At 40.3% G+C, this 27,499-nt stretch overlaps 2 protein-coding genes across 4 annotated transcripts; one reads left to right on the top strand and one right to left on the bottom strand.

Moving 5' to 3' along the window:
* Positions 1–76: 76 nt before the first annotated feature.
* mgp (matrix Gla protein) lies at positions 77–24,805 on the bottom strand. 3 transcript variants are annotated; one of them, XM_058048250.1, is made up of 8 exons: positions 24,586–24,805; positions 21,927–21,963; positions 21,564–21,670; positions 10,409–10,543; positions 2,360–2,454; positions 2,259–2,288; positions 558–657; positions 77–473 (listed from the first exon to the last, which is right to left on the bottom strand). In XM_058048250.1, the coding sequence occupies exons 5-8, from the start codon at positions 2,436–2,438 to the stop codon at positions 311–313; spliced, it is 372 nt and encodes a 123-aa protein (XP_057904233.1). In that variant the 5' UTR covers positions 2,439–2,454; positions 10,409–10,543; positions 21,564–21,670; positions 21,927–21,963; positions 24,586–24,805; the 3' UTR covers positions 77–310. The 3 variants fall into 3 exon arrangements, with proteins under 3 accessions (XP_057904233.1, XP_057904234.1, XP_057904232.1); XM_058048251.1 differs by lacking the exons at positions 10,409–10,543; positions 21,564–21,670; positions 21,927–21,963; positions 24,586–24,805 and adding an exon at positions 4,281–4,376 and having other exon boundaries at positions 77–470; XM_058048249.1 differs by lacking the exons at positions 10,409–10,543; positions 21,564–21,670; positions 21,927–21,963; positions 24,586–24,805 and adding an exon at positions 4,281–4,360.
* On the top strand, positions 24,783–27,174 carry LOC131102742 (retinal cone rhodopsin-sensitive cGMP 3',5'-cyclic phosphodiesterase subunit gamma-like). The gene is made up of 3 exons (XM_058048252.1): positions 24,783–24,934; positions 26,157–26,305; positions 26,378–27,174. Exons 2-3 carry the CDS (start codon positions 26,163–26,165, stop codon positions 26,493–26,495), a joined length of 261 nt encoding a protein of 86 aa, XP_057904235.1. The 5' UTR covers positions 24,783–24,934; positions 26,157–26,162; the 3' UTR covers positions 26,496–27,174.
* Positions 27,175–27,499: the final 325 nt, after the last annotated feature.

Below are 27,499 nucleotides of genomic sequence, written 5' to 3'. Positions count from 1 at the left end.
CTTTGCAAAAAAAAAAAAAAAAGTCTCAATGAAGAGGCAAAGCAGGATAAAGACAAACAGAACAGTTGGGCTTTTATTTTGTAAACGGATGCTAAAGGTGTAGCAAAAGGTGAATACATAGGGAGCCAAGGCACAATTACACACAGCTCATAAATGCTAGGAAGGTGCCATAATTATTAAATATAGCAGTTATCCTGTCTTTATCCAAATGAAGCACCACCGGATTCGAACATGAACGCATCCATGACAGCTGAAGGTCCCTACAGGTGGAATGTCGATGTGGCAAACGTTTTTGGGTTCGACGTAGACGTTAGTATCGACGAGAGGAGGCCTGTCTTGGTCGCTGTGGAACTCGGTTCCCGAAGTATCTCTGGTAGGCCCTCTGGTAGCCATTGTGGTAGGCAAAAAAGCGGCAGGGTGAGTAGTCCTCGCAGGTCTCCGCACGTCTCTCTGCTGGAGTCTTCACCCTCCTGCTGTGTTTAGACAACGCCGATGAAGGATTAGGGCTTTTGTTTGAATGTCTGACTTATGCAGGCGTGCCTGTGTGGGCATTTTACCTGACAAAGTAATTGCTGAAGCCGTTTCCTCTGGGTAGGTTGTAGATGTTCCTCTGTGGGGTGATGAAGGAATGGGCTCGGCGTGGGGCCACAAAAATATCTGAAACCACAATAACCACAACAAAAACACTCATTGCACATTCTAGGGCATTCAATCGAGCAGGCTTCATCAGTTCATGCTCAAAGACTAGGTAGGACACACCAGTCAGACCAGATAGGACAGCTGTAGCCTATAATTCATGCTCAAAGACTAGGTAGGACACACCGGTCAGACCAGATAGGACTGCTCTAGTCTAATTCATGCTCAAAGACTAGGTAGGACACACCGGTCAGACCAGATAGGACAGCTCTAGTCTAGTTCATGCTCAAAGACTAGGTAGGACACACCAGTCAGACCAGATAGGACAGCTGTAGCCTATAATTCATGCTCAAAGACTAGGTAGGACACACCGGTCAGACCAGATAGGACTGCTCTAGTCTAGTTCATGCTCAAAGACTAGGTAGGACACTCGGTCAGACCAGATAAGATGGCTCTAGTCTCGTTCATGCTCAAAGACTAGGTAGGAGAAACACTAGTCAGACCAGATAGGACAGCTCCAGTCAAGTTCATGCTCAAAGACTAGGTAGGACACACCAGTCAGACCAGATAGGACAGGTCTAGTCAAGTTCATGCTCAAAGACTAGTCAAAGACTAGGTAGGGCACACCAGTCAGACCAGATAGGACAGCTTTAGTCTTGTTCATGCTCAAAGACTAGGTAGGACAAACACCTGTCAGACCAGAAAAGTCAGCTCTAGTCTAGTTCATGCTCAAAGACTAGGGAGGAGAAACACCAGTCAGACCAGATAGGACAGCTCTAGTCTAGTTCATGCTCAAAGACTAGGTAGGACAAACACCAGTCAGACCAGATAGGACAGCTCTAGTCTAGTTCATGCTCAAAGACTAGGTAGGACAAACACCAGTCAGACTAGATAGGACAGTTCTAGTCTTGTTCATGCTCAAAGACTAGGTAGGATAAAAACATCAGTTAGACAAGATAGGACAGCTCTAGTGTAGTTCATGCTCAAAGACTAGATAGGAGAAACACCAGTCAGACCAGATAGGACAGCTTTAGTCTAGTTCATGCTCAAAGACTAGGTAGGAGAAACACCAGTCAGACCAGATAGGACAACTCTAGTCTAGTTCATGCTCAAAGACTAGGTAGGACAAACACTAGTTAGGCCAGATAGGACCGCTCTAGTCTAGTTCATGCTCAAAGACTAGGAAGGACAAACACCAGTCAGACAAGATAGGGCAGCTTTAGTCTAGTTCATGCTCAAAAACTAGGTAGGACACACCAGTCAGACCAGATAGGACAGCTCTAGTCTAGTTCATGCTCAAAGACTAGAAAGGGCAAACACCAGCTTGATGAGATAGGAAAGCTTTAGTCTACTTCATGCTCAAAGACTAGGTAGGACACTCGGTCAGACCATATAGGACAGCTCTAATCTAGTTCATGCTTAACGACTAGATAGGACAAACACCAGTCAGCGAAGGTCGTTTGGGTGTGTCCGTTAGCATCCGATTCCGATATGTGAAACCAAGGTGGCCATGCATTGTTTATTTGTTAAGAGACTAAATGACTGGAGCTGTCCTATCTAGTCTGATTGGTGTGTTCCCCGCCTGACATTGGTGAATATTGACATGAAACGGATCAACTCACCTTCTCTGGATTCGGTGCTTTCGTTGGAGTCTACACAAACATGGAATCAGGTTAAATACCGCTGACGTTACCAGATAGGACGTCAATGTTAGAGCGAGTACCTGAACTTGAACGGGCGGCTCGACCGTTGGCGAGGCAGAGCACGGCACACAGCGCCAGACACTGAAGAAAGCTCCTCATCTTTGGGTTTGATTCCCTTGGAAAATGGGACGATGATATTTTTATATGCGGAACAATCTGGAATCGAACATGTGAATAAGCATTATGTATTCTTTTGTTTCTCATGCGGTATAAAATGCATAATTTTATTTTAAAAGCGGACAATTCTAATTTGAGTTTTATTTATAAAACCGAACGGAAAACCCTCAAAGTCGGAGCCAATCCACAAGGATTCCGCATGCAGTAAGAGCCTATACTTTTGATGAAGAACCACGGGTGTTAAAGGGACTAGAAAAAGACGGAGTATACTTCAAGGTTCAAGGTTAAGAAGTACATTCTAAGTACAAATAAGCAGTACTACACCGGTAGTAGTGACTGGTCCACTGTAAGGTGTGGCGCACCTGAGCAAACAGAATCCAAGATGTTTTTAACACGTTCTAAACACCTTTTTAACAGCACGCCCATGCACACACACACACACACATTCGCATTTGAGCTTTCATCCTCGACTTCTGTTTGTGGGATTTGGATAAGATTCAGTTCCAGCAACCCCCCCTCACCCCCCTTTTTTTTTCACTGTCAATAGGCGCTTTCATAATACAGTACACCCACGGGAAACTCGAGTCACATGCTTCCACTCTCGCAGCGTTTATAGCACCAAGCCCTCAATATATCTTGGCTACGGTTAAAAACCAAGAGCAGCGGCTGCAGGCCGGAGTTCAGAAAGGAGCCGCATGGGTGCGTTTGAATCGCTGACAAGAGCGTCTGACGAGTTTAATAGTCATAAAATTCTTAGTCGGGGGTTCTTTATGGCCTAGCAGCTCGCCCACGGTGAGAATATGTCCACGTCGGAGGAAAAAGATTTGATCTGGCATGTTAAGGTTATTTACAAAAAAATGCAATAATATTTAAAATATCATTTAAATTGCATAGTCAATAAAAGCAGTCAATAAATTTTTCAAATAAAATATTTATAAAATATTATAAATATATAGTAAGTAAATAAATATTTATAAAATACTATAAATATATAATAAGTAAATAAATATTTCTTAGTGATTCTTCATGAAAAATTATAAAATGATATAAAATTATAAAAATTATATACATTTATATGTATATAAATTTGTGTATAAATGTATATAAACTGTATGTAAATTTGTATATGTACGTATAAAATGTATATATGTATATAAATGTATATAAAAATGTATATGTATATAAAAACTGTATATAAAAATGTATATGTATATAAAAACTGTATATAAATGTATAAAAATATATAAAATTATAAAAATTATATATATATATATTTATATATTATAAATCTAAAATAAATAGATATTTATAAAATATTTATTTTAAATATTTTTTTGTGATTCTTCATGAAAAAATGATAAACTACAAATATTTTTCAGAAATTATTTTCTCAATATGTACTCACCGTTTATGATATTTAAAATATTATTTAAATTGCCTAGTCAATATAAGCAGTCAATACAATTAAAAAAAATATTTATAAAATATTATAAATATATAACAAATAAATAAACATTTATAAAATATTTATTTAAAATATTTTTTTGTGATTCGTCATGAAAAAATTATAAACTACAAATATTTTTCAGAAATGATTTTCCCAATATGTACTCACCGTTTATGATATTTAAAATATCATTTAAATTGCATAGTCAATAAAAACAGTAAATAAATTTTTTTAAATAAAATATTTATAAAATATTATAAATATATAATAAATAAATATTTATAAAATATTTATTTAAAATATTTTTACTGAGTCTTCATGAAAAAATTATAAACTACAAATACTTTTCAGAAATAATTTTCCCAATATGTACTCACCGTTTATGATAAGTATGGAGTGAGAAGTCTTGGCAATATCAGTCGGTCTATTTGTCCTGACGAATATTTCCTAATTCTTCAGTGCAAGTCTTTTATACTTACCTCTCCTCCCTCCATCCCTTCATTTCACCCACCGACCCCCCACCCCCAATAGCCCTCTCTCTCTCTCTCTCTCCACCCTTCTCATATGTATCAGCCCTCCTTTCCGCCATTTATTCAAACCAGAGTATTAGCTCACTCTCTCCCCTGCTCCCATGATTCATCACTACAGTTGGGAAGGCAAGAAAAACACATACAAGCTGGGGTAAACAGAATCAGGCCAAAGGGAGACTGGTCCATGGCAGGTACATGATAATATTCACTGAAATTTGACAGAAAATTATATGAAACACACGAATGGAGGCCACTTTAAGGCCTCCGTAATTCTCATGTGGGAAAACACGTGGGATTCACAGAGCAAACCACCAAAGATTATCATGGAGGGGGATTTTTTTAATGAAAGGAAGCTGTGTGAACAGAGAAAAAAAAAAACCTTTCAGGTGCCGCTTAAATTTATGGCTGGTATTTGTGAGCATGTCTGAGATGTAAAAAAAAAATGCTTATGCGGTAGCTTCACGGCCAACCGACGTCTCGCCGCTCCAACTACGCTGAGGTCGACGCAGCGGAGAGATTATGGTGTGTATCTGAGAGTTATGTAACATTTGGCACAAGCGGAGTACTTGAGCTAAAAGTTGACTTTTGCCAACAGTAAACAAAGAAGAATACGAACGTTCGATGCCAAAACACACACACACACACAGATAAACATTAAGATGGCGACACGGCCCGCACACGTACACGACTCGGAGATGAAGTATGACAGCATATGACTTTGTGTGATGCTAGGGTGTGGAGATACACACACACACACATGCGCATATTCGGCCATGTTGTCATATTTGGCTGTTGACGTTGGAGCCATCAAACACTCACATTGATCACATTTAATCTCTCTGTGAAGGAGTAAACAATGACTTGCAACCTTCCTACTGGGTAAAAGTAGTGGAAAGTTGACTATAGGGGTGTTATTTCATGTCTAGAGGGCTCTAATAACAATCCATCCATTCATTTTCTATATATTTTATCCTCATTAGGGTGGCGTCTGTATGCTGGAGCTTATATCAGCTGACTTCGGGCAAGAGGCGGAGTTTACCTTGGACCGGTGGCCAGCCAATCACAGACCACATATAGACAAACAACCATTCACACTCACATTCATACCTATGGACAATTTTGGAGTCGCCAATTACATATTTAAGCATATTTTTACAAATTAAGACAGGCAAAAGGGCAAATAATCCCTACTAGAAGCTACTATTCCAGCTGTAATCCATACCGAACCCCCGCGTCACAGCCCCCCAATAGCATAGACTCTTATTTCCTGTTATTTCATCAACCGCATTGGGAAATAGTAGTGGAAAGTTGACTATAGGGGTGTTATTTCATGTCTAGAGGGCTCTAATAACGATCCATCCATTTTCTATATCTTTTATCCTCATTAGGGTGGCGGCTGTATGCTGGAGCTTATATCAGCAAGAGGCGGAGTTTACCTTGGACTGGTGGCCAGCCAATCACAGGCCACATATAGACAAACAACCATTCACACTCACAATTATACCTATGGACAATAAACAGGGAACCGGAGTACCCGGAGAAAGTCCATACAGAGGTGTTTGTTTGTGTTGAGATACTTTAGACATAAAAAAAAACAGGAAGTGATGGGAGGCGGCCAACCCGCCCATGTATGACTAACCGTAGACAATTGTAAATAATAATAAATACCGTTTTTGTTTTGACATTTATGGATTTTGTTTTCATTATTTTTTTGTCATTTGTCCTACAAAAAAAGTGTTGCCTCGGTCTGTAAGCTAAGCGCTAATCTAATTCCGAAGCCATACTCCTCATCATGTAGGATCAATGCCGCCGCATTCATAAACCAGGCGGCGATTGACCGAGTTTACTGCCGTGACCCCCCCACCCCCCCCAACAGGATAAGCCGCATAGAAATAGGATGGATGAATACAAGCCCACTAAGTCCCAGTCAGGTCAAAAAGCCTTCAGACAACCCCCCCCTGAAGGCCCCACACCTGGCCTCCAGCGACAAGCCACAACCCCCCCCACGCAGCCGGTCTGCCAGATTCAGAGCAGTCGGCATTTCATAAGGTTTTCAAGAGTGCTCCTCAGACGTTTCAGTTCCTGCACTTTCCCCGCAAACAGTCTGGTCGTCCCCCTTCGCCCACTGACTAGTCTAGCCTTCAAAGACCCCTTCAGTCTTCCAGGGGTTTTACGGCCCCATTAGCACCTCACCGCCATCCTACAGTCGTGTTGTTGTTGGATCCGAGACTACAGTCCAGACTGGTATCACCGGTGTCACCTGCCGCCCCCTTTCCAAAGACTCTTATCTGCTCTGTTCATCGGCCGGTCACCTTTACAGTACCTTTATCTAATCTCCCACCCGACACTCCAGTCTAGTCCTTGGTTGGCCTTCTGAACTGGTCTGTCTGCCCCGGTTTCAGACAGTTCTACTGTATTTTATTGTGTCAGCAGTGGAATAGGTCAAGTATTTATACTTAGGGCTAATTTTGAGTCGGTTCTCTGATCTATGTATGGGAACTGATAGTTTTCCAGATAGTCTGGACTTCACTATGACCCGGATAAGCGGAAGAAAATGGAATGGAAACCAGGTTGTTGTATTCCCGATTGCAACAGGACCGTTCAGGTCGTCTTAGAAGACATTTGGCCTTCAACAGAGACTTCGGCTGTCCTATCTTGTCTTACAGCATGAACTGAAGAGACCTGATCAGAAATGTCTTCTAAGACCAGTTGGGATCGATCCGAAGAGAAGGAGTTCTGGGGAATGATTGCACAATCGATCGTGGGTTTTCTAAAGAGGGTCTGACCACCAATGAGCAAATTATTTAACTAATGTCTGCACCTCACGGCCATCCTACAGTCGTGTTGTTGTTGTTGGATCCGAGACTACAGTCCAGACTGGTATCACTGATAGTTTTCTGGGTAGTCTGGACTTCACCACGACTCGGATAAGTAGAAGAAAATGGAATGGAAACCAGGTCGTTGTATTCCTGATTGCAACAGGACCGTTCTGGTCGTCTTAGAAGACATTTGGCCTTCATCGGAGACTTGAGTTGTCTTATCTTGAGACCTGATCAGAAATGTCTTCTAAGACCAGTTGGGATCGATCCGAAGACAAGGAATTCTGGGGAATGATTGCACAATCGAAGCATTCGATGGTGGGTTTTCTAAAGAGGGTCTGACCACCAATGAGCAAATTATTTAACTAATGTCTGCACCTCACGGCCATCCTACACTCGTGTTGTTGTTGGATCCGAGACTACAGTCCAGACTGTAACCACTGATAGTTTTCCGGGTAGTCTGGACTTCACCACGACTCGGATAAGTGGAAGAAAATGGAATGGAAACCAGGTCGTTGTATTCCCGATTGCAACAGGACCGTTCAGATCGTCTTAGACAAGACATTTGGCCTTCATCGGAGACTTGAGTTGTCTTATCTTGACCAGTCTTCTAAGACCAGTTGTGATCGATCCGAAGACGAGGAATTCTTGGGAATGATTGCGCAACTGAAGCATTCGATCGTGGGTTTTCTAAAGAGGGTCTGACCACCAATGAGCAAATTATTTAACTAATGTCTGCACCTCACGGCCATCCTACAGTCGTGTTGTTGTTGTTGGATCCGAGGCTACAGTCCAGACTGGTATCACTGATAGTTTTCCATGTAGTCTGGACTTCCCCACGACTCGGATAAGTAGAAGAAAATGGAATGGAAACCAGGTCGTTGTATTCCCGATTGCAACAGGACCGTTCAGGTTTGCTTGTTTCTCCAGGCGGTCAAGCAAGGTGTACCTCATAGCGTTCCGTAACTCGGAGCAGACAAACACAAAGTCAACAACAGTTGCCGTATTTTTGGACCTGGACGGCGGGCAGCAAGACATTCTGCCTGCTATTTTTATTGCTTATTTTCTTCAACGGAATTAAAAAAAAAATGCATTAGAAAAGAGCGAAAAGGGAAATGAGTGAGTCAGATAGTCTGTGAAAACAGCTGGTGATGTAAGCGGGCCACTTCATGGAACGATGGAAGATCCGGGTCAGACTGCACGAAGGACAGACGTTACGCACAACACTGTTGTGTTGTCCCACGGCCGTAAATATGGCCGTGTCGATGTCAACGTCGGAATGTATGGGTGGTGGACAGCGTAGGGGATTTTGTTTTTCGGTCAGGCCAATTAATGCCATTTAGGGTATTTTATTTGAGGCTTGTTTTCCTTTTGGAAAATAATATATTTATTACCAGCTGGACACGTGGGCGAGTTATGTATATAAATGCTGTAAATCAAGCATTCTATGGTTGATTTTTTTTTAACCCGTCCAGTCATGCAATATGACTGATTTGCACGATGTATTGCATCAGAACTGATTTACTGTGCAGCAATCTGGAATACAGTACTCCTCCTGTCGTGATTATGTTAGAATTTATTAGCATTGCCACCGGACAGTGGACGGTTTGAAAGAGGACGAACAGACGTAGCAGGGAGAAAGGGAAAAAAATACAAAAAGAGAATCCAAAGCGAATATAACAATAATAAGAGACAACGACAGCAACAACATGGCATGCTAGTGCTTGGTTTAGCTTCGTTTAAGAGGCCCGGGTCCACCGATTCTCAAACAGCGCAACTGTTCAAGGTGTCCATGCACAACTATCCACTGGGACGGCGCCAGTTGGTGCCAATTTGCGCCAATGCAATTTGTTGTGGCGCCAATAAGGTGCCTAGTGGCTCAAACTGCCTCCCAACTGGCTCGTGGTGGCCCGTAACGGCGGCAAAAATTGAGTTTTGTCCCGGCACTTGCAGCAAGCAATCAAGGGCGTTGTGTCCACTAAGTGGGACCGAATGTCGCAAACTATCCGCCTATTGGAATCCACTGGAATGTAATGGCGCGAGCCAAGTTGCGCCAATGATGCTCAGAGTTCACTGGGCCGGTGCCAGTTGGTGCCAGTTAGCGCTAATGAAATTTGTTTTGGCGCCTAATGGCATGCAGTGGCTCAAACTGCCTCCCAACTGGCTCATAGTGGCCCGTAACAACGATAAAAATTGAGTTTTGTGAACAAGAAAATTTCAAAATATTTAAAATTTTCGTCCCGTCACTTACAGCAAGCAATCACAGCACATAGTGTCCACTAAGTGAGACCAAATGTGGCAAACTATCTGCCTATTGGAATCCACTGGAATGTAATGGCGCGAGCCAAGTTGCGCCAATGATGCTCGGAGTTCACTGGGCCGGTGCCAGTTGGTGCCAGTTAGCGCTAATAAAATTTGTTTTGGCGCCTAATGGCATGCAGTGGCTCAAACTGCCTCCCAACTGGCTCATAGTGGCCCGTAACAACGATAAAAATTGAGTTTTGTGAACAAGAAAATTTCAAAATATTTAAAATTTTCGTCCTGGCACTTGCAACAAGCAATCACAAGCAATCACAATGTTGCAAACTATCTGCCTATTGGAATCCACTGGAATGTAATGGCGCGAGCCAAGTTGCGTCAATGATGCTCGGAGTTCCTGGGCCAGTTGGTGCCAGTTTGCGGCAAAGGTTATTTGATTGGCGTGTAGTGGCTCGCTGTGGCGCCGAATAACGGTAACATGGCAACATGCCGAGTGAACATTACTTCGGCGCCACTATGCGCCAATCACATAATCTTTGGAGCAAACTGGCACCAACTGGCACCGGCCCAGTGGACTCTAAACAGTTCCCCGAGGAAAAAATGTTTTTTTTTTGAATGGTATGGTTTACTAACTTTACTGTGAAGTCACCCTAATACTTCATTTTTTAAAGGGAATTAATCTTTTTTTTAAACCACCAGTGTTGCCAAGCTTTTGCTCATGGGGTAATTTATGTTCTTCTAAAATGGGGCGTAGTTGTCTACTGCATGAAAAGTACCCCGAGATAAATCTTCCCAAATGACCGAACTGTGATAATCTTATGAACAGTACTCACAAGGGAGTATTTTGGATTGAAATATTATTACACTCACCGACGCCGTGATCGCTATCAAACTTACTCAAAGATACTGCGGTCACCTCACACCTCGTCGTCGCAAATCATCTCAATGGTCAAGTGGGAGTGTTGGTGGCGAAAGATGCTTGGATGCTTTTCCTGTCGCTCTCCGCCCAGTAAACAAACTCCGGCAGCCAACCTGTTGCAGAAATATCACATAAAAACATATAATCCCAGTTAGGAAATAGAGCACATGGATACCAAAGAATAGCAACAGGATCAATCTGGACTTATTCTTCTGTGAGGTTTCACAAGATTGAAGGTGTGGGATCCAGATGTGTGTACAACAGATAACCCCAAAACCAATCTCATTGTTTGTCTTGGGAGTGTCAGTTACTTTTTAATTCATTTCGGTCACCAATGCACAATCCCGCAGTCACTAGATTGTTCTTTTGACGCTTTTCCTTGACGCAAACTCAGACTAAACCATTTAAAACAGGGGTCTCAAACTCAGTTTGGAGCTAGGTTCTGGGTGAACTGTTCAAGGTGTCCATGCACAATTATCCATTAGGTATTGCTAGGAGTCCACTGGGACGGCGCCAGTTGGTGCCAGTTGCAATGCAATGCCAATGCAATTTGTTGTGGCGCCAATAAGGTGCCCAGTGGCTCAAACTGCCTCCCAACTGGCTCGTAGTGGCCCGTAACGGCGGCAAATATTTGAGTTTTGTCGGCAAAAAAAATTTCAAAACGTTTTCGTCCCGCCACTTGCAGCAAGCAATCACAGCGCGTAGAGTCCACTAAGTGGGACCGAATGGCGCAAACTATCCGCCTATTGGAATCCACTGGAATGTAATGGCACGAGCCAAGTTGTGCCAATGATGCTCGGAGTTCCTGGGCCGGTGCCGGACCGCTTCAGGTCCACTGGGACGGTGCCAGTTGGTGCCAGTTTGCGCCAATGCAATTTGTTGTGGCGCCAATAAGGTGCCCAGTGGCTCAAACTGCCTCCCAACTGGCTCGTAGTGGCCCGTAACGGCGGCAAATATTTGAGTTTTGTCGGCAAAAAAAATTTCAAAACGTTTTCGTCCCGCCACTTGCAGCAAGCAATCACAGCGCGTAGTGTCCAATAAGTGGGACCGAATGTCGCAAACTATCCGCCTATTGGAATCCACTGGAATGTAATGGCACGAGCCAAGTTGCGCCAAAAAAACTATTTTTAATGGCTGTGCTTCTGTGATACCCTACACTTTTTCAGTACTTTGGTTCCGGTTTTCCACACCAAAATATCTGATAAAACATTCCACTGTTCTCAAATATCTTACTTTTTATTTTTCTATACACAAAATAAGCTGAAAAAATAAGTAAATAATAAGTAAAATAATAAAACAGCAAATAAAAAAACATAACAAACCACATATAGTTGGTGGGTAGAGAAATTATTTTTTTTTCAGATTCAAACGAACAGTATTAACAGTTATTTAACCTTTAATATGAACATTAATGAAACTTAATAATTTTACCCAATTAGCAAGTTAGCATTGTTAGCGTCATAACTTTAACAACACGTTTGATGAGCTGCTTTATCTCGTGACGTGTATTTACCGTTTTATTCCAAATCATTTCCTGCATTTATTTGTATCCGGCGTCATAAGCCTTTAGCTTCATTGCTAATCCAAAGCAAAACAGGGTAACAGGGTAACAGTATGGGCGGGGCAAAATCATGTTAATTGTGTCCGGCGTGCACACAGCAAGGTGGGGGCCTCAAACTAGCGGCTCGCGGGCCGCATTTGGCCCATGGGCCGCAAGTTTGAGACCCCTGATTTAAAACATGTACAATGTGTGAATAATCAAGGTTGTTTCAGGACACTTTTGCTGTTTGATTTCAGTGTGTGACTGCATGAATGTACAGTATAGGCCTACATGTGTGTGTCTGTGTGTGTCTGTGTGTGTGTGTGTGTGTGTGTGTGTGTGAATATTTGCCATGTTGCTACACAGCCCGGTTTCTATTTCTCACAACAGCACCATCCAAGTATGCATTTTTTATTTCCATTTTTTATTGCGGTACGCTGCGTTTATCTTGGTGCCTCGCTTCTCTTCTGTGCTGCCAACTCCAACAAAGTCATCTGCAGAATACGCAAACTTCGCCCGCCAACCAACCGCGTCAGGAATTTAACACGCACACATTCACAAGGCGTTCAGACATCAGATAGCATTCGCCAGCAAACCGCTACAGACTACTGCCGAGGTGCCATTGACGGAAGGTGCTCAGAGAGCCTGCAACATGCGACAGGTACGCCGAGCAGACCTGGCAACCTTGAAAGGAAAATTGAGCTTTGACAAGTACTGTCAGTGCGGGATGGGAACACAGAATTCCGAACATGTGTGGGCAAGAAGGTGATTAAAATGAAGGATTTTAGTGGTGAGCATTTGTGAGGTCATTTGTCACCGATGTTGGACCAAAGAGAAGACTTGGCTCAGTACCTGTGTTACTCGAAAACGGAATTTTCGAGTTTCTTTTTAAATCTGCCGTGTTTACGTCAGTCTACAGTCTACAGCAGGGGTCTCAAACACGCGGCCCGCGGGCCAAATGTGGTCCGCAGGACACTAGTTTGAGGCCCCCACCTTGATATGAAAGTTTAATGTAAGTTTGATATGGATGCCGTATGGTATCATGTACCCGGAAAAAATTATTACGTTTGATTAATGTTCATGTTAAAGGTTTAATAACTGTTAATAGTTATCCTCCCTATCCGTGTGGAAGTGGGAAGTTTTTAAGCTATAGGTATAGGTAAGCAAGTTCACCAAGCTCTCAATCTCCTTGGCCCATGCACACGCTGCATTAAAAACACTTAAAACATGTTTATTTACAGCAGGGGTCTCAAACACGTGGCCCGCGGGCCAAATGTGGTCCGCAGGACACTAGTTTGAGGCCCCCGCCTTGATATGAAAGTTTAATGTAAGTTTGATATGGATGCCGTATGGTATCATGTACCCGGAAAAAAAATTATTACGTTTGATTAATGTTCATGTTAAAGGTTAAATAACTGTTAATAGTTAACCTCCCTATCCGTGTGGAAGTGGTAAGTTTTTAAGCTATAGGTAAGGTAAGGTAAGTTCACCAAGCTCTCAATCTCCTTGGCCCATGCACACGCTGCATTAAAAACACTTAAAATATGTTTATTTACAGCAGGGGTCTCAAACACGCGGCCCGCGGGCCAAATGTGGCCCGCAGGACACCAGTTTGAGGCCCCCGCCTTGATATGAAAGTTTAATGTTAGAGCGGCCCCGCGCAAGTTTGTTAATAGCTATCCTCCCTATCCGTGTGGAAGTGGTAAGTTTTTGGGTTTGATATGGATGCTGTATGGTATTATGTACCCAGAAAAAAATTATTACGTTTGATTAATGTTCATGTTAAAGGTTAAATAACTCTTAATAGTTAACCTCCCTATCCGTGTGGAAGTGGTAAGTTTTTGGCTATTTAAGTTTAAGGGAAATAACTTGAAGGCTACCGTTTAGGTCGCTAGCTCTCTAGTTTTGCGAGTTAGCATGTGTCTCAAGACCCTGCAGTTGCGCAATATGTTGTAAATAAAAAAAAGTATAAATGTGACTATAGTCGTGTTTTGTCATGTCTACAGGGCTCTAATAATGCTTTGTTCATTTTAATTTGAAATAAAATAATTTGTCTACCCACCAACTATATGTGGTTTCTTAAGTTTTTATTATTCAACGTTTTATTATTATTATTATATTTATTTATTACTGATTGATTGATTTTCTTTATTCTTGAATTGTTTATTTATTTATGTATTTATTACTTATTTTGTGTAGAAAAAAAGTAAGATATTTGAGAACAGTGGAATATTTTATCAGAGCTTTTCTTCTAGAAAATTGGAACCAAGGCGACGTTTTTTTACATTTTTTGTTTTTAATAAATAAGTTTTTTGGGTTTTTTTTGAAAACCTGATGCGGCTAATAATGCTTTGTTAATTTTAATCTGAAAAAAATAATTTGTCTACCCACCAACTATATGTGATTTCTTAAGTTTTTATTATTTACCGTTTTATTATTATTATTATATTTATTTATTACTGATTGATTTTTTTCTTCTATATTTATATTATATTTTATATCTATATTTATTTGTTTATTTATTTTTCATCTTATTTTGTGCAGAAAAATTAAGATAAGATAAGATTGAGATATTTGAGAACAGTGGAATGTTTTATCAGAGCTTTTATTGTGGAAAATCGGAACCAAAGCACTGAAAAAGTTTGTATATTTTTCTGTTTTTAATAAATGCGTTTTTTGTTTTTTTTTGGAAAAGGCCCGGCCTTGCCCAGCAGACCCTAACTCCAGTGGCCTCCATGTAAATTGAGTTTGAGACCCCTGGTCTACAGTCTACATTGGAGGACCTCCTTTTGATTCTCATGGACCACAAGAACTCGAACAGCAACACATGTATCTCCTAGCTTTATTGTTAGCCTTGCCCTTCTTTTTAACACTGTAAACAAAGTGTTGCTGCGCTCCTTTGGTCCTGGCTATGCATTACTGCTCATTATCCGACATCTTGGACTTGACTTGGTAGTCTAAACTTAAACCTACAGTACAAGTTTGCGCTGACTGTGCAAAACCCGATACGAGATACGATGTGATGGACGGCCGGAGTGAAGGTTTTACTGTCAAATCACCGCAATCGAAGCAGCTTGATTCGTAATTCCGCTGTCGCTCAACTTTTAACTTGTCACTCACATTTGATGACTTCTTCACGACTGGGATCGTGGCTTTAAAAATCGTTTTCTCCCTCAGTGTATTTCTTTGACTTTGCGGTTGTCAAAAGCGGTCGGCGTAATCACACGTGTTGGGCGGCGGAGTCAAGCAGCGCCTCGTCTTTACCGTCCGCCGCTGACACGCAGGCAAGGAGGCAGGCAGGGACGCCTGACAATAATTCCGCCTTTAAAACACTTTAAAACAGGGGTCTCAATTTACTTGGGGGGCCACTGGAGCTCGGGTCTGGGTGAGACTGGGTCAGGTTTAAAAAAAAAAAAAAAAAAAAAAAATTGAAAACAAAAAATTTAAAAAAACATTCCACTGTTCTCAAATATCTTACTTTTTATTTTTCTACACAAAATAAATAAAAAATAAATAAACAAATCAAGAATAAAGAAAATCAATTAATCAGTAATAAATAAATATAATAATAATAATAATAAAACGGCAAATAATAAAAACTTAAGAAACCACATATAGTTGGTCGGTAGACAAATTTTTTAAAACGAACAAAGCACTTTTTTTAAACTACTTTTTTTTATTTACAACATATTGCGCAACTGCAGGGTCTGCAGGAGACACATGCTAACTCGCAAACTAGAGTTGCTAGCGACCTAAACGGTATCCTCCAAGTTATTTCCTTTAAACTTAAAAAGCCAAAAACTTACCACTTCCACACGGATAGGGAGGATAACTATTAACAGTTATTTAACCTTTAACATGAACATTAATCAAACGTAATAATTTTTTTCTGGGTACATGATACCATACAGCATCCATATCAAACTTGTGTGGGGCCGCACTAACATTAAACTTTCATATCAAGGCGGGGGGCCTCAAACTAGTGTCCTGCGGGCCACATTTGGCCCCGCGGGCCACGTGTTTGAGACCCCTGCTGTAAATAAACATGTTTTAAGTGTTTTTAATGCATGGGCCAAGGAGATCGAGAGCTTGGTGAACTTGCTTACCTATAGCTTAAAAACTTACCACTTCCACACGGATAGGGAGGATAACTATTAAGAGTTATTTAACCTTTAACATGAACATTAATCAAACGTAATCATTTTTTTCCGGGTACATGATACCATACAGCATCCATATCAAACTTGTGCGGGGAACGCGCTAACATTAAACTTTCATATCAAGGCGGGGGACCTCAAACTAGTGTCCTGCGGACCACATTTGGCCCCGCGGGCCACGTGTTTGAGACCCCTGCTGTAAATAAACATGTTTTAAGTGTTTTTAATGCATGGGCCAAGGAGATCGAGAGCTTGGTGAACTTGCTTACCTGTAGCTTAAAAACTTACCACTTCCACACGGATAGGGAGGATAACTATTAACAGTTATTTAACCTTTAACATGAACATTAATCAAACGTAATAATTTTTTTTCCGGGTACATGATACCATACAGCATCCATATCAAACTTGCGCGGGGAACGCGCTAACATTAAACTTTCATATCAAGGCGGGGGGCCTCAAATTAGTGTCCTGCGGACCACATTTGGCCCGCGGGCCGCATGTTTGAGACCCCTGCTTTAAAAGTCCCATTCATCTACTGAAGGCTCAACCCAAACCGCCGCTTGCAAAAACCCTAGCGAAAGCCGGCACCCATGCATACCACGGACAGCTAGGAATAAAATAAGCGGTTTGGTGGCTTTTTTTTTATCCAAACCCAAAACTAAAGTGAGGCTTCTAACTAAAATAAAATGATTTACGTATATTACAGGGGGGGTTTTATTGTGTCCTGATGTCCGATGGATATTTTCAGATAGATTTAGCCACTAATAAATATTTGAATGACTTATTTTCAGACATCACTTGATGCTAGGTTTAGATTTAGGTTGTGTTTTTGCTGTTCTTCATTCTTATTTGATGGTTTTCAAAAGTCTTACTCTTGCAGTTCTAGTAATATTATCAAAATACTACTTTTCCACACATCAGGAATATTAAATTACTTAATCATTCAAAGGTTTGCACAGTGGGATTCAACCCAAGATGTATAATTAGAGTATTACGCTAAAACAAGCTCATCCAAGGGAATTTAACGCTGGTATAAAATCATGCAAGTCCACAAAAGCAGCCCCAAACCGCATATTGTATTCATAGCTGCCACTGGAATGCCCACAGTGTTGCACAGTGGTCAAGTGTCATCAAGTGTACGGCAGCGAGGAAGTCGGGTCATTTGTCCTCGTTCGCCCCATCCGCCACAGGCTTTTTGTCTGGAGGCCCCAGTAGCCCCCACAGTGTGGCCCTCATCTGCCCCCTGCTGGTGAGAAAGGTGAGTTACTGTTTATATTTCAGGGCTGTGGGATTTTTGATGTAGTTTTTAAGTTTTATATATATATTTATATATATATATATATATATACTGTTCAGGGTCACCAGGAGCTGGAGCCTATCCCAGCTGAAAAGGGTCAAAAGGCAGACTACACCCTAGACCAGAAGTGGGAAAAGTATGGCCCGGGGGCCACATGCGGCCCACCAAGTGTTTGAATCCGGCCCGCCAGTTACTTTCGGAGTATTTGAACTTTTAACATGATGTCTTATTCAGTAAAAAAAAAAAAAACAACTATTAGCCTAAAAAGTATTAGCCTGCTTATTAGCCTGCTTTTGCTCTACTATATGAAATTTGTCAGATATTTTTTTTGTAAAAAAAAATAAAATAAAATAAAGTTTTTTTAAAACCTTTAATTTAAATTTAAGTTTTTTTTAGTTGAATGAATGAATGACTTATTACTATCATCATTATTCTTCTTCTGATTATTACTACTACTAGTAGTAGTAGGCTAGTATTAGCCTGCTTATTAGCCTGCTTTTGCTCTACTATATGACATTTGTCAGATATTTTTTTTGTAAAAAAAATAATAATAAAAGAAATATATTAAATTAAAGTTTTTTTAAAACCTTTAATTTAAATTAAAGTTTTTTTTTAGTTGAATGAATGAATGACTTATTACTATCTTCATTATTCTTCTTCTGATTATTACTACTACTACTACGAGGAGTAGTAGTAGTAGGCCAGTATTAGCCTGCTTATTAGCCTGCTTTTGCTCTATTAGAAATAGAATAGAAATTTGTCAGATCATTTTTTTGTAAAAAATAATAATAATAAAAAAATATATTAAATTATTTAGAGGACTTAAGAACATTTAAGTAACTTTAAGTAATTATGTAATTACTTAAAATGTAACTTAAGTAACTTAAATAAAGGTTTTTTAAAACTAGTATTAGCCTGCTTATTAGGCTGCTTTTGCCCTATTAGAAATAGAATAGAAATTTGTCAGATCATTTTTTTGTAAAAAAAAAAAAATAATAATAATAATAATAATAAATTATTTAGGGGACTTAAGAACATTTAAAAAATAAAATAAAAATAATTAATTTTAGGCCTGCCACAAATACATTCCAACCGCTACCTGGTCATTACCCCTCCAAACAGTAGATGGCGTCAACTCTGCTTATTAACACACCTCATGAGCGCCACATATAAACAAATTCACCGTCTGTCATCAACATTTTGACCAATCAGAAGCCCGGAAACTTGATCTCACACAATATAACACATCTGATCATCAATATAGTGACATGTTATTATCTGCAGACTCCCAACACAGCACCACAGATACGTTGCAGTCCTGTGGGAAACCCTGCATGCACTTTATACAGTAAGTGCACTCCACGAATAACTCTGACCATTGCTTGGTGTTCGTTTAGCACCTCTCTACGCCGTGATAATGTCACGCTCCCTGATTTAGGAACTAATATCCAATTAGTCTCGTCCTCTGAGAAGAGAAGACTCACCTCTCCGAACTAGGAAGTGTCCTTCCTTAGCACCAATGGGAGCCAAAACCCGGATTACAGATCCCTGACACTAGCGGCCTCACGCTCTCTGCTCAATTTTCCCTTTTTAACAACCGGTGTTTGCTCCCTGTGCCGCGCTTGACCCTCACAGCTAGGAGACCAGGGTTCAATTCCACCCTTGGCCATCTCTGTGTGGAGATTCAGCCTCTCGCCTGAAGAAGACAGCTGGGATAGGCTCCAGCCCCCCCCCCCCCCCGCCACCCTCGTGATGATAAGCGGTAGAAAATGAATGAATGAGTTCTCCTATTTTGTGTGGAAGTGGTAACTTTTTGGCTTCTTATTTTGTCTTTCCCCACCCTGGATCATTTCTGTGTGGAGTTTGCATGTTCTCCCCGTGCATGCGTGGGTTTTCTCCGGGTACTCCGGTTTCCTCCCACATTCCAAAAAACATGCTAGGTTAATTAGCGACTCCAAATTGTCCATAGGTATGAATGTGAGTGTGAATGGTTGTTTGTCTATATGTGCCCTGTGATTGGCTGGCCACCAGTCCAGGGTGTACCCCGCCTCAGCTGGGATAGGCTCCAGCACCCCCGCGACCCTCGTGAGAATAAGCGGTACAAAATGAATGAATGAATGAATGAATGAGTTCTCCTCCTATTTTGTGTGGAAGTGGTACCTTTTTGGCTTCTTATTTTGTCTTTTCCCCACTCTGGATCATCTGGAGTTTGCATGTTCTCCCCGTCCATGCGTGGGTTTTCTCCGGGTACTCCGGTTTCCTCCCACATCCCAAAAACCCTCCGCGACCATCGTGAGGAAAAGCGGTAGAAAATGAATGAATGAAAATAAAATGTAAACTTTCGGCCAGGGTTGCATCAGGGAGGGCATCCGGCGTAAAAAAAAAAAACCCTGACAGGGAAAAGCCAAAAGTGTAAAAATAAAAGCTAATTTTTCCATTATTATAATGCTAATTCAGCAAGGCATTAAAAGAGAATCAAACGGAGGTCAACAGAGGTTGAAACACAAAAGCTTAAGAGTTGCGGAAAATGTTTGTAGAATGACGCATGATGAAAACACGTCTAATCCTCGGCAAGGAGATTCAGGGCAATCCCAGAATTCAATTAGTTTATCAGCGACAGGCTTCTTAATCTCTTACATAACACTGACACACAAAACAAAGATGGCAACATCCCGGGAAGTCCATAAACATGTCGGAGCAGCAACAACGCAGCCGTTTGCCACGGCAGCACACACCCATCACACAAAAAAATGTCATATAACGTCTTTTTTTTTTCCTGCAACTTCACTTCAAATATGGCCGCCGCAAACAGAAAAGGCATCCAAAGGTGACGCCGGGATGAAAAGTTCAAGCTTGCAGGGATTTGTGAACTTCCGAGCATTAAAAGAACGCGGCAGATAGCAAAGGCATAATTTGGCTGTGGCTGCAAGAAAAGTCATTAGTTAGCGTTTAAATAATCGAACGTGATTGGATTTAAAGGCGTAAAAAGAAGCGTATGAGATGAACGTGTGTTAAAAGTGGTTGATGTAAAATCCCAAGGTGGTGACGGGGTGACTTTTAATATGTGTTTTATATGCAAAAGCAGGGACGGGCAGCCGTCTCTTTATGAATAATTGATGACATTTGGGAAGAAGGTAGGACACTGCGGAACAGAACAAACACTCCATCGTGAAAGGTTGAAAAATGGAAGCGGTGATAGATGTCTCCTCTATGTTGCTATGGTTCTCCAATCTGCTCCATGTGTAAAGTACCTTGAGATAATTTAAGAATTGGGGCCACATAATTAAAATTCTCTAAGAATTAATGTCTTGGTTTTTTACACAAACATTGTTGGGGAGGGGGGGGCAGACTATATATTTTACACGTAACACTCCACCTGGTATTATTGTATCTGTAAAATTGTCATGCAATCTGCTATTATTATTTATTATTTTATATTTATATTGAAATATAATAATATAATATATAAAAAATATTTTATAAATTTAAATTAATATAAAATAAAATATTTTATAAAAAAAATTATAAAAAATATAAAATAATAAAATATTATAATAATTACAATAACATTAAAATAATAATTATTATATTATTATTATGTAAAATATGCAAATATAACAATAATATTATATATAATTAATATAATAATTAGCATTAATATATTATAATAATCATAATAGTTCTAATAATAATTATAATAATGTAATAATAATAATAATAATTATTATTATTATTATGTGCTTGTGTCCCTTTTTTCAGGAGCACTTTGTAAACAACAGACCATGTCAAAAAACGAAATCGATAAAACCATGAAAAGGTTGGCTCAGGCCATGATGCCAGGTTGTATGTTGAGTTTAATACAACTGAAATACTTTGGAAAGATTGGGCGGGCCGTATTCAAACACTTGGCGGGCCGGATGTGGCCCCCGGGCCGTAGTTTGCCCACCCCTGGTTTAGTGTCATAGTCCACTTGGGATAATATATATTAGCTAAAGCACTACCATTAGAAAGCCAGAGGTGGCCTCCACCAGGGTTGAAAGGGTTGAGATCAGGAAGTGAATAAAGGAGGGTGTAAAAGTGTCGGCTGCAAAGCTGCTCCACTCTGATTGACGGTTGCCAGATGATCAAACTCTTACCTCATCCATGTTGATTGAACGCGTGGATGGAAAGGCTTTTTTTTTTTTTTTTGGATGGTTTGTGCTCTGATGTTGTTGCCGAACATCCTGGAATCAATTCTCCGTAGCTGGGAAGTAGAAGAAAAACATATTGTGTCAATCCTGAGAAGCAATAATACATGAAATATGACATCATTTTCATGGATTTATTGCTCTATTTGCACCCAAAAAGTTAACACTCAAAGATATCAATGTCAGCATTTTTTGAGCCCCTATAAACGGTACGGTTATGGTAATATATTGTAGAATAAGAGTAAATAATAATAATAATAATAATAATAATAATAATAATAATAATAATACAGCTCACTGTTATTCTCTTACCTGCTTGTCTTTGTCTCTTCACATCAGGGTACGATACCTATAATTAAAAAAATATAATAATTGTAAAAAATTATAATATAAAAATTATTATATATAATAATGTTTTATAATTTTTAGATATAATTTTATATATATATTATATTTTTTATATTATAGTATAATATTATATATATAGAATATTATATTATAATAGAAAAATAAAATATATATATATAATTATAATATAATATATGTATATATATAAATATATATATAATTATATATAAAACAACATTATATATATATATAAATATACATATATATATACATGATATTTTTTATATTATAGTATAATATTATATATATAGAATATTATATTATAATACAAAAATTATAATATATATATAATTATAATATAATTATATATGTATATATATAAATATATATATAATTATATATAAAACAACATTATATATATATATATAACATAAACATTGTGCAGCGTTTTTCTGTCCTTGTTAGACCCAGTTTGTGCTGCTCTCTGAAGCATGGTAAGAGATTTGAGTTTAGATTTTTTAGATGGGTTTTCTAATAATCTATTAGCCTTATAAAATGATGAACTTGGATTAGCATTAAAAGCGTCTTCATAAAGAGGCAGCAGAAACTAAATATTTGCACACGCACACCCAAGCATTGATAAGTTTCATGACAGACATATTTGTCAGTGGAGGTTGTTTTGTAACACATCTTTCCAAGCACATTCAATCAGCAGAATTCCTTCTCTCCGCTGCCTCACTCACTAAAAAAAAAAGGACGGGGAGAGGTGGTGAACAGCAGACTACTGGAATCGCTCCGTCGAGAAACACTATTAGGATTAAGACTGTTGCAGAAAAGCAAAAATAGACCCCACAAATACGCCACCCTTCACGTCACAGAGCTGTTTCCTGTTCCCAGGCCATGCGCTAATCTCGTTAAATGTCTGAGTATTAGCATGTTTATGCCGCTGCGCTTGAACATTGACACATTGACCTACAATAGGGGCGTCAGCACCATGCTGGGCAGATCACCCATTAATGATTGACAGTCATTAGCATTATTGATAGATCAATAATCAATAATAATTATAGTTAATATCATAGTCTGAAATTATTATAACTATTTATGTATATGTACAAAAATATTAAAAATAATAATAATAATAACAGTTTTTTTTAATAAAAATACATATGAACATGCTAGGTTAATTAGCGACTCCAAATTGTCCATAGGTATGAATGTGAGTGTGAATGGTTGTTTGTCTATATGTGCCCTGTGATTGGCTGGCGACCAGTCCGGGGTGTACCCCACCTCTCGCCCTAAGAAGACAGCTGGGATAAGGTCCAGAACCCCCCCCCCCCCCCCCCCCCGCAACCCTTGTGAGGATAAGCGGTAGAAAATGAATGAATGAATGAGTTCTCCTCCTATTTTGTGTGGAAGTGGTAACTTTTTGGCTTCTTATTTTGTCTTTCCCCACCCTCGACTCCAAATTGTCCATAGGTATGAATGTGAGTGTGAATGGTTGTTTGTCTATATGTGCCCTGTGATTGGCTGGCCACCAGTCCAGGGTGTACCCCGCTTCTCGCCCTAAGAAGACAGCTGGGATAGGCTCCAGCACCCCCTCCTCCTCCCGCAACCCTTGTGGGGATAAGCGGTAGAAAATGAATGAATGAATGAGTTCTCCTCCTATTTTGTGTGGAAGTGGTAACTTTTTGGCTTCTTATTTTGTCTTTCCCCACCCTCGGTCATCTCTGTGTGGAGTTTGCATGTTCTCCCCGTGCATGCGTGGGTTTTCTCCGGGTACTCCGGTTTCCTCCCACATTCCAAAAAAACATGCTAGGTTAATTAGCGACTCCAAATTGTCCATAGGTATGAATGTGAGTGTGAATGGTTGTTTGTCTATATGTGCCCTGTGATTGGCTGGCGACCAGTCCAGGGTGTACCCCGCCTCTTGCCCTAAGAAGACAGCTGGGATAGGCTCCAGCACCCCCGCGCAACCCTCGTGAGGATAAGCGGTAGAAAATGAATGAATGAATGAGTTCTCCTCCTATTTTGTGTGGAAGTGGTAACTTTTTGTCTTCTTATTTTGTCTTTCCCCACCCTCGGTCATCTCTGTGTGGAGTTGGCATGTTCTCTCCGTGCATGCGTGGGTTTTCTCCGGGTACTCCGGTTTCCTCCCACATTCCAAAAAAACATGCTAGGTTAATTAGCGACTCCAAATTGTCCATAGGTATGAATGTGAGTGTGAATGGTTGTTTGTCTATATGTGCCCTGTGATTGGTACTTAACAAAGAGGGCCCTTCCTTCTGCTATGCAGCCGACATGCACTGAAAGAGGCTTAGCATCGTCTTGTCCTCCTTTGGGAGCAGACAATATGGTCCAAAAAATATATCAATAAACTCCTCATAACTTCGGCTGCTCGGTAAGAACCCCCCCAACCCCGGACCCCCAACCAGCTCTTTGGTTTTCATGTTGCTTTTACCTCTAAATCTGACTCAATTTGGTTCAAACATAAGGTGCATCAAATCTAGATGTAAACTAGTCTACGTTTGACGGGCGTTCGTTAGATTATGCAGGTGTAGGTGATGTCATACAAAAAAATGTACACGCTCACATGTGTGCACACGGGGGCCCAGCGACTCACATGTTCCAGAAACACGAGCAGAAGGTTTGCGCTCCTCGTTGCAAATCTCCTGATAAGGCGTGCCGAGGTTTTAGAGAGCTAAACCTGGTGAAATCCTTCCAGATTGATCTCTGACTTGGTCTCCTCGACAGCAGGTCACACGAGGAAGGGAGAGTCGGCGGAGGTGGAGGCGGAGGGTTAGGGATTTTAGATTGACCTTTTCCCGGGACCACGTGACTGGAAAGAAAAGTCAGGGGGGGGGGGATTAGAGATGGGGATATAAAGGCTGAAGACACAAACCAAACACCACAGTGGGAAGAAGAAGACGTAGGAGGAGATCAGTGGTGGGCTCTTGGGATACCTCTGACAGGTGAGAACTTCTACTTTATTCTACTTGTGCTTCTTGTCGATCAAGAGTGATGTAGAGAATGCGGAATTTTGAATCAAGCTATGGAAAACCGGAATAGGACAGGATTTCGACGGTCTTCTTATGCTTCCTGTAAAGAGGATTGACCGGAGCGTTAGCAACAGATGGCTTAGAAATCATTTAATCTCCACGCATCTTATCTAGACAGCATTCGCATCTGATTCAGGTGGTCTCAGCAGGGTCTCATTGCTCCGAACTTTTTCCAATTGAGGGCCGAGAACCGACAAAGGAAAGGAAGCAGGAGACAAGACAGTGTAAATGTTTTTTTTTATATTTAAAGGGAAAAAACAGCCTGCAGCTTAGCTTTATTGTCTGAATATTTTGACTTTATTATCATAATATTGCAACTTTTTTCCAAATTTTTGTAAATTTGACTCATGAATTTTTTTAATTTATGCAATTTTTTTCTCTTGCAAAGACTTTACTGTCTATATTTTGTCTTGATTTTTGCACGTTTTTTAATTTTTGCTGTTTTTTGTTTTGTTTTTATGACCCCAAATTTAATTTAATTTAATTTAATTTAATTTAATTTAATTTAATTTAATTTAATTTAATTTAATTTAATTTAATTTAATTTAATTTAATTTAATTTAATTTAATTTAATTTAATTCCTCTCGCCCAAAGACAGCTGGGATAGGCTCCAGCACCCCCGCGACCCTTGTGAGGAAAAAGCGGTAGAAAATGAATGAAATAATAATTTAATTTAATTTAATTTAATTTAATTTAATTTAATTTAATTTAATTTAATTTAATTTAATTTAATTTAATTTAATTGTATTTAATTGTATTTAATTTTATTTAATTTTATTTAATTTTATTTAATTTTATTTAATTTGATTTAATACACGTTTATATTCTGGTTGTAGTTTGCAAGTAGCGATTATCAGTGCAGCTCTACGCCGCAATAACAAACAGCAAGTACGCGTTTAATCCCATCGGTTTATACAGGAAGGTGTACCTAATCTTGTGGCCGGCCGGCGGGCACCCTTGTTTCTGAGCAAGGGCAATTAGTCCACAGTGGATCAACAAGGGATTACTGCTAATCTTGCTCTTTAACCTTATCTGCATAATCTGTGCGGATTAGTGCAGAGAGACAGTGATGCTAACAGGATTAAAAGAGAGAGAGAGAGGTTGTCATGATGTTTTTTTGTTGTTTTTTTTTAGAGAAAAATGAACGCCGGCCCCCCTGCAGCAAGCGCCCTGACCCCTGGTGGAGTCACCGGCCCCACCACACCCAAGAAAGGCCCACCTAAATTCAAGCAGAGGCAGACCCGCACATTCAAGAGCAAGGCTCCTAAACCAGGCCAGAAGGGGTAAAAAAAAAAAAAGGAATAATCCCAAAATGGAAGCATCCCATCTAACATGACTGGCTTCTCTTTTCCCAGCTTTGGTGACGACATTCCCGGCATGGAGGGTCTCGGCACAGACATCACGGTGGTGTGCCCATGGGAAGCCTTCGGCGACATGGAGCTCAGCGACTTGGCCAAATACGGCATCATTTAAAGCCGCTGCCGCCGCCGACCTGCGCCTCGTCTCCTCGCTCCTTCCCCCGGTCCGGCTGGTCAGGATAAGGCCGCCGACACCCCCACTAATGCCCCTCTCGTCATCTACCTCCCGCCTCGCTCCACTAAGTGGATGCACGGCATAACCATTCTTATGTTTTCATATTATTATTCATATCATACTGTTTACAGTATATATTATACTTGAAATAATGACGAGAAACCATCACCCCGCACTTCCTTTCCCCGGAATCATCCATCTATTATAGACGCTCTCCATCCCCAACCCCACCCAAAGGCAACGGATGCGAGCAGAACTGGTCAAAACTAGTTTGATTTGCTTCTAGCTGTCTATTTAAATGTAAATACTTTGTACCTCGTATCCTCTTTTATCCTTTTTTACTTCCCTTCTTTTTATTCTGCGTTGTACAAGGTTGCTGTAAACATCACGGAGAGTACGCGGGAAGTTGTACACGACAATGCACTTTGACTCCACGATACGGTGGAGGAACCACGCCACCCTTATATATATAAAGCTCTCCACCCGCCCTGCACCCCTCCTCCCTCGTTTAGAGACGAGCGATACTGCACGTGTGCGAGCTGCAAGCACAAACCAAAGACAATGTTACTGTGATCTGTCTGCGATAGCTGCAATAAAAGGGTTTATTTTTAGAATTTAACTTGTGCATTTCTTGTTGGAAACCATATCAAGTGTTCACGTGAATCCTTGTTGTTATTTTACGGTCATGGCTGAGATGTAGCCGGTGCAAGCGGGAGGCCGCATAATCCGGTCTGAGGCTTTCACAGCATGCATTGACCATCTTTGTCTGATTAGCATACAGAGACGACATTGATTAATTACACGGGACCATGCAAAATGCATAAACGGACAACAATATTAATATTAATTAACAATAATAAATGGCCGCCAAAGCAAAGTCGGCTTCATTACTTCCTGATTTGCATGAAACTTTGCGTCGAGGTAACGCAGCAATTAAACGAGAA

Source organism: Doryrhamphus excisus, chromosome 15 (assembly GCF_030265055.1).
Source record: "Doryrhamphus excisus isolate RoL2022-K1 chromosome 15, RoL_Dexc_1.0, whole genome shotgun sequence".
Classification (NCBI taxonomy): Eukaryota; Metazoa; Chordata; class Actinopteri; order Syngnathiformes; family Syngnathidae; genus Doryrhamphus; species Doryrhamphus excisus.
Note: the sequence above shows the minus strand (reverse complement) of the source record. Positions and strands in the feature narration are given on the sequence as shown.

What these genes read in the sequence shown, in the direction of transcription:
- mgp (XM_058048250.1), bottom strand. Translation starts at nt 2,438, where the DNA reads ATGAGGAGCTTTCTTCAGTGTCTGGCGCTGTGTGCCGTGCTCTGCCTC. An exon ending in AGCCGCCCGTTCAAGTTCAG is followed by an intron (nt 2,289 to 2,359) that starts GTACTCGCTCTA and finishes ATGTTTGTGTAG; the next exon opens with ACTCCAACGAAAGCACCGAA. An exon ending in TTCAGCAATTACTTTGTCAG is followed by an intron (nt 474 to 557) that starts GTAAAATGCCCA and finishes GTCTAAACACAG; the next exon opens with CAGGAGGGTGAAGACTCCAG.
- LOC131102742 (XM_058048252.1), top strand. Translation starts at nt 26,163, where the DNA reads ATGAACGCCGGCCCCCCTGCAGCAAGCGCCCTGACCCCTGGTGGAGTC. An exon ending in CCTAAACCAGGCCAGAAGGG is followed by an intron (nt 26,306 to 26,377) that starts GTAAAAAAAAAA and finishes CTCTTTTCCCAG; the next exon opens with CTTTGGTGACGACATTCCCG.